At 36.6% G+C, this 7,590-nt stretch overlaps 1 protein-coding gene across 2 annotated transcripts in view; it reads left to right on the top strand.

Annotated features, from left to right (window-relative positions):
* The first annotated feature begins 3,451 nt into the window (after positions 1-3,451).
* LOC107683560 (thioredoxin-related transmembrane protein 1-like) overlaps positions 3,452-7,590 on the top strand; it is a 6,160-nt gene continuing 2,021 nt past the window's right edge. For both annotated transcript variants that reach the window (XR_001633734.1, XM_016479640.1), the window contains exons 1-6: positions 3,452-3,675; positions 5,448-5,563; positions 5,658-5,703; positions 6,013-6,141; positions 6,371-6,416; positions 6,914-7,015. Coding sequence is in view for 1 of the 2 variants with exons in the window: in XM_016479640.1 (XP_016335126.1) it covers positions 3,503-3,675; positions 5,448-5,563; positions 5,658-5,703; positions 6,013-6,141; positions 6,371-6,416; positions 6,914-7,015 (612 nt within the window). In the remaining variant the exon portion in view is untranslated. The remainder of the gene's footprint in view (positions 3,676-5,447; positions 5,564-5,657; positions 5,704-6,012; positions 6,142-6,370; positions 6,417-6,913; positions 7,016-7,590) is intronic.

Genomic DNA, 7,590 nt, shown 5'->3' on the forward strand with positions numbered 1-7,590 from the left:
TAAGGTATTAAGAGCAATGGACAGAGACCCTTTAAATTACATACAAAATTAATTCTACACATTTGAGTTTTTTTCCTGCCCAGCTAAATATTTTAAGAACGTTTTGCTAACCAGTTTTGGGGGTAACGCGAGTTACTACAGATTACTTTTTCAAGTAACTAGTAAAGTAACGCATTACTTTTTAATTTAGAAGTAAATATCTGAGTTACTTTTTCAAATAATTAACGCCAGTTACTTTGTTTTCTCATTTATTGACTGACAGCTCTCCTCCCTGTGTTGAGAGAAATCGGGAGTAGGCTAAGTGCAGAGGCGTTGCATGCACTGTGTGAACATGATGGTTACTGTAGTGCTGAAGGTTTTTTCAGCTGACCTTCGATGATCCAATTTAACCATATAAGCAAAAATGACTTTAGATAAACATAACATTTCTGTTTCTTTTATTATTATTATTATTATTATTATTATTATTATTATTATTATTATTACTAGCCTATTGCTGAAGAGAGTTGAATTTACTTATCCTGCATCCTATTCTTCATCTAATCCAGGGGTGTCAAACTCAGTTCCTGGAGGGCCGCAGCCCTGCAGAGTTTAGTTCCAACCCTGCTCCAAGACACATACCATGTAGTTTTAAAATAAGTCTAAAGGACCTGATTAGCTGGATCAGGTGTGTTTAATTAGGGTTGGAGCTAAACCCTGCAGGGCTGCGGCCCTATAGGAATTGAGTTTGACACCCCTGATCTAATCCATTCCAGAATGGCAGCACAACTAAAAAGGTTTGTTTGAGCTGCGCCCTCTACTGTAAAGACGTGAATTTACATTTCCTTCAGCCTGAGGCTTATTCATTTCACTTTTGGCATAAAAGGGCTTTTTACATTTGCCAAAAATAGAACTTTTTTCTATTGAAAACAAACAAGCAAGCCCAGCTCCGATTTAAAAAGTAACGCAAAAGTAACACAATGCATTACCTTCCATAAAAAGTAACTAAGTAAAGTAGTTACTTTTTTTAAGGGAATGACGCAGTATTGTAATGCATTACTTTTAAAAGTAATTTTCCCCAACGCTGTTGCAAACGTTACCGTTAAGTTATGGAAACGTTATTGTTTTTTATTGTAATGTTTTGAGAACATAATCAAAGACCAGATAACTTTGAGCAAACATTTTTTAATGGAAGAATGTTTGTTTATAACAAGTCAGAACGTTAGCTTTTCTTTTCTTTTGTTTTATTTTCTTGTAGTTATTATGCCGCCCGCAGTTGGAATCAGCTTCCAGAAGAGATCAGATGTGCTAAAACATTAGTCACATTTAAATGCAGACTCAAAACTCATCTGTTTAGCTGTGCATTTATTGAATGAGCACTGTGCAATGTCCGAACTGATTGCACTATATTCTATGTATAATCATTTTCTATTCTTAACTGTTTTAAATTCATTGTAAATCAATTTGTAATTTTTAAAGTTTTTAAATTCCTTGTTTTATTGTTGTGATTATTTTTTATGATTATTTTCTTTTCTTTTATGTAAAGCACTTTGAATTACCATTGTGTATGAAATGTGCTATATAAATAAACTTGCCTTGCCTTTCTTGTCTTTTCTTTAATGTATTATTTTATCAATCTCAGACCCAGATATGCTTTTTAAAATTCATCATTAAATAATAATTATTATAGCCTATTTTAAAAATGATTATAATCTAAACATAGAGTGAAATAATGACAAACCATTTCATTATATGGTGTAAAAATGATTTATATCAGTTTTTAAACCAGTTTATTTCTACCACGATTATTATCTTTGGTTACCAAGGAAACAAAATTATCAGTGAAGAGCATACTTGAGATGAAATATGAGACATGGTGTGTGAGGACACTTGACATGCATGACGTGTAAAAGGAACATTTTTATTGCACATAATTTCCAATGAGCTGTAATTTTGTCAAACGATTCAAGTGTGAAAATATGCAATTTGAGATGCATAAAATGCTAACAATGAATCCTAGCTAGCAAAAAAATAAAAAAATCAATATCATTTTCACCACTTTTATGTCCACCACAGAATGTTGTCAAACATAGTACATAACTGAAATGTGGTGTAAATGACATTTCAGATAAATTACACACACCTGAGAGTATGAAACGTGTGTTGTAGGAGAGTTTAATTATGAAACATCCACAGGGCCAGACATACCCATTTTTTTAATAAATACATGCAAAATAAGCAATTTTTTATATTTAACTTCGTTCACACAGCATACAAAATGTCAATGCACTGGATCAAACCATTATATTTTATTTATTTTTTCCCCATTGAGTTCATATGTTTGTGTTATTTTCAGCAATGTCAAAATCTGTTTATTTCCAGGATCAAACAATAGGTCTTGATTGAATAGCACAGAAATTCAAGATATAAACAAGAAAATGCTTTTTCAGCTGTGGATTCTAAGTAAACAATTCCCTAACTCCGCACCCCTACATAATCATAACCCTTTTCTCAATAAATCAGTTTAAACAATTACATCAAACTCACAAACACAACACATTTACACTTTAATATATTCACTGTGGCACAGCAATTATCACATCACTGCTGTTATTAGCACTCATTTAATATCAGCAGAGAGTGAGTCATAACAAAATCCTCTGAGGTGCATGTGTTTGCATGTGTATGTGCATTTCTGCCTAATTGTGTTTCTTTCGCAAACTGTAAAGCATTCTCTTTTTTATTGATCTGTACACGCATGCACACACACAAAATCTCAACATCTATTTGCATAATCGTTAAAAACCTTGGCTTGCCCAGGTTGCTTTAGGAAGAACAAATGAACAGAGTAGACAGCTAAGAGGATAAATATAAGCAAATATATAACAGATATTTTATAAGTAGGCTACATTTTCTCTTCTTAAACAGCTTTTCACTGTAAACACTTAATTTCCAGCTACCTTCTTCGTGATTTGTATATTCTCCTAATGGATTCATAAATTCAAGTTTCAATCACAAACAGTGCAGTAAAATTATTGTAGGTTATGTGCTTTTAAAAGAGCTCATAGCGCCACCTCGTGTTCTGTTTTTTTTTGTCCAAGTATTTCAGTAAATATGTATCAAAAACATGTTATTTCGTTGCAAATTCTGAATGTTAAATCAGAACTTGACAACATTTGAACTTTAAAACATTACTCAAACAGAAATTAAATACATTTAAATGTAAAAACACTTACTGAATTATATACATAGAATATAGAATTCAGTACATGTGCTTAAGCTAGAACAAATACCTAATAGCAGATAAAACAAGACAAACTGTACTAATTTAATAGACTGTAATATAAATACAATGGGCCACATATACAATATAAAATTAATTAATCATATGTTGTTATAATCATTTATCTGGCAATGGGTGAAATAGTTTTTAAACTTTGTCAACCGTTATAGGACATGACGTCAATGAAGCGGCACGTCAGAGTCGAGGCGGAAGCGGATGGGAAGCAGTGGGTGCTGAAACATGGCGTGCACTTACACGCGCAGAGTCGGGATGACAGCCGGCGCGTGTGTGTTTTCTGCGATTATTGCAACATGTGTGATGCAGCTGCCCGCATCGGCCAAACCGGGCAATTTAAGAGTAATCACAGATGGAAACTGGGAGGATATCCTGACGGGAGAATGGATGATCGAGTTGTGAGTTATTACATTGAGTTGTGCAAAAAAAAGTCTGTGTTTATTTATGTTTATCTATGCGTGGTGATTAGTGTTACACATCTTAAATGATCTAAAATATCTAGCTTCAGATTATTACATTATTTCTTATTGCAGTGTTCTTGTGCTGGGCTCAGGATAGAGGAAGTTCAGTGGTCTGACGTTAAAGGCATAGTACACTCAAAATTGACAATGATATCATCAGTGCCTCCCCCAAATGTTTATTCAATACCTCATGATTTTCTTTCTTCCTTGGAACACAAAAGGAGATGTTGGAAAGAATGACAGCCTCAGTCACCATTCACTTTCATTGCTTCTGGTGACTGTCATTCAGCCTAACATCTCTTAAAGGGGTCATATGATGCGATTTCAATTTTTCCTTTCTCTTTGGAGTGTTACAAGCTCTTGGTGCATAAAGAAGATCTGTAAAGTTGCAAAGACTAAAGTCTCAAACCCAAAGAGATATTCTTTATAAAAGTTAAGAGTCAGCCACGCCTACCTAAAACGACTCGTTCTAACACGCCCCCACATATCTACGTCACTATTTGGGCGGTGTTATGCAACTCTTCCAACATTTTCACGCAAAGAAGGAAGGCGTAACTTTTATTCTCGCTGTAGTATTGCTGTTGCCGCCGCCACCATGTCGTGTAGAGGAGTTGGAAAATGAGCCTCTTTTCAAAAATAGTGGAGTGTTCTTTTAACCCTTTCTTTAGAAGTCAGTGATCTCGTAATTGGTGATAGATTTGATTAAATTAAAAAAAGTAATAGTAGTTGTGAACTATTGAAGTCTTTACTGTCGTTATTGATATGATCTTTTGAACGATTGTTTAGATAGATACACGCCAGCATTTGTCTTGTTTTCAGATGTCTGCAGTTATAAATGGTTAAACATGGCTGTTCGTATGCGTGTGTTGCAGCTGTAAAGATGGTGCGTTTCGGCGATATCAGGGCGCTCGATCTAAAGATGACTTCCTGAGCTTCATTGATGAAAAGAAATGGCAGAGCATAGAGCCGGTCTCTTCCTGGTTTGGCCCTTCATCCTTCCTGTGAGTACATGCTGTGTCTGTGGGTGTGTGCTGGGGCTCGTTTCAAATTGGATAATAATGCAATGGCCCTGGGCGAGTCTGGCAATATCTCTAGAAAAGGGAGTTTAGAGAATCCACAGCATGTGGTTAATGCTGATTCACAAGTTAGCTCACTTTTAATGTAATACTGACAGGCTATCTTTACATTTGATTTGATATAGTTTCTGTGACTGACTTTATTTTATTTTAGGATGAACGCAATGTCAGCCCTCTTCAAGTTATCCATGTTCATCAGGGTGAGTGTGTATGCCTATTAATATATAGCTGCTGCTTTCTTGTCAGTTTTGAGAATTAATTTTTGAAATTATATACACTATTTTCCTAGCAATTCTTTGAATAATTTAGAGTTATAACTTACAGGCACAAATAGTTTATACCTCAAGCTAATGGTTAATGTTCTTTTTAGCAACATCATATGACCCCTTTAACAACATGACTGTGAGTAAATGATGTCAGGATTTTCACTGTCCCTTTAATGAAATCTCTTCAAAAAATGTTTAAGTTGAAATAAACCGTTGTTTCCCCTGCACACTTCCTCCAGCTAAAGCAATCGAACAAGAGGATTGTAGTTAAATAGATCCGATGGAAAACAAATGAGCCTCGGTGTCTTTGTGTCTCCTCTGGCTGGGATTGTGTTATTGGATTAAAAGGTTTGCCTGTCTGCTGCAGCTTTGCTCCGTGGTGTCCAGCCTGCCAGCAGCTCCAGCCCGTGTGGAATGAGTTTGCAGAATGGGGAGAAGATTTGGGAGTGAATATTGCCAAAGTAGACGTCACCGAGCAGCCAGGTTTGACTCCATGTGCTGCCCACATCTGGTTTCTCTGCTCACCTGATCGCCTGTGTTTATGATTCTCACACTTGTCTCTCTCTATGTGCTGCAGGTTTGAGCGGGAGGTTCATCATCACAGCTCTCCCAACTATCTACCAGTGAGTTTCCGTAAACGGTAAAACTCAACTGTTTAACTCTTAGAGGAGTTGGAAAATGAGCCTCTTTTCAAAAATAGTGGAGTGTTCTTTTAACCCTTTCTTTAGAAGTCAGTGATCTCGTAATTGGTGATAGATTTGATTAAATTAAAAAAAGTAATAGTAGTTGTGAACTATTGAAGTCTTTACTGTCGTTATTGATATGATCTTTTGAACGATTGTTTAGATAGATACACGCCAGCATTTGTCTTGTTTTCAGATGTCTGCAGTTATAAATGGTTAAACATGGCTGTTCGTATGCGTGTGTTGCAGCTGTAAAGATGGTGCGTTTCGGCGATATCAGGGCGCTCGATCTAAAGATGACTTCCTGAGCTTCATTGATGAAAAGAAATGGCAGAGCATAGAGCCGGTCTCTTCCTGGTTTGGCCCTTCATCCTTCCTGTGAGTACATGCTGTGTCTGTGGGTGTGTGCTGGGGCTCGTTTCAAATTGGATAATAATGCAATGGCCCTGGGCGAGTCTGGCAATATCTCTAGAAAAGGGAGTTTAGAGAATCCACAGCATGTGGTTAATGCTGATTCACAAGTTAGCTCACTTTTAATGTAATACTGACAGGCTATCTTTACATTTGATTTGATATAGTTTCTGTGACTGACTTTATTTTATTTTAGGATGAACGCAATGTCAGCCCTCTTCAAGTTATCCATGTTCATCAGGGTGAGTGTGTATGCCTATTAATATATAGCTGCTGCTTTCTTGTCAGTTTTGAGAATTAATTTTTGAAATTATATACACTATTTTCCTAGCAATTCTTTGAATAATTTAGAGTTATAACTTACAGGCACAAATAGTTTATACCTCAAGCTAATGGTGAAGGAACCAATAGCAGACACAGAGATAATATAGTCAGCCAGTCAATAATGCAAAATAAACCTCTGACTTAAGGTAGAGGTGACTCATATCAGCCTGCAATAAAGATTGCCTGACTGTAAATTATCCTGCTTGTGACCTGGCTGCATAAATAACATTTTGAAATGGGATTTGGTTAAAAAAAAAAGTGTTTGTTGCATGAACATTTTGTAAGCATTTAAAGCCAGTATGCCTCACTGCAAAGAAATACATTTAATAGTAAACACCTGACTTGATACCTTTATAGTCTGCTCATGGATGTTTTCATGCAGTAATTAAAATAATCTTTTAACATTGTGTTTCAGCATTGCCATAATTACTTAACGGAGCAGCTGGGTGTCCCAGTGTGGGGCTCGTTTGGGATATTTGCTTTAGCAACACTCATCTCAGGATTGGTCCTTGGATTGGTGAGAATGCACACGAAATACACTAAAAGCTTAAAGGGATAGTTCACCCAAAAATGAAAATTTGATGTTTATCTGCTTACCGTGTGGAATGAGTTTGCAGAATGGGGAGAAGATTTGGGAGTGAATATTGCCAAAGTAGACGTCACCGAGCAGCCAGGTATGCTGCTATCTGTACACATCTGGTTCCTCTGCTCACCTGATCGCCCGTCTTTATGATTCTCACACTTGTCTCTCTCTCTGTGCTGCAGGTTTGAGCGGGAGGTTCATTATCACAGCTCTCCCAACTATCTACCAGTGAGTTTCGTTCCGTCTTACACACATTTAAAGGAACACTCCACTATTTTTGAAAATAAGCTCATTTTCCAACTCCCCTAGAGTTAAACAGTTAGTTTGTGCGAAAAAAAGAACAGTATTTATATAATGTTTTGCCTCTAATACAGCACTATGTCCAACTTCCTTGAGCGCGTGCACGGCATCCAATGCAAGAGGTGTGTACGCGCTCTGGCGTAGTTTACGCAAGCACCGGAAGTGATCTCTCGCGCGTATACGTCACTCATTGTTTACACAGTGCACAG

Source organism: Sinocyclocheilus anshuiensis, unplaced genomic scaffold (genome assembly GCF_001515605.1).
Source record: "Sinocyclocheilus anshuiensis isolate Anshui unplaced genomic scaffold, SAMN03320099.WGS_v1.1 scaffold413, whole genome shotgun sequence".
Taxonomy (NCBI): Eukaryota; Metazoa; Chordata; class Actinopteri; order Cypriniformes; family Cyprinidae; genus Sinocyclocheilus; species Sinocyclocheilus anshuiensis.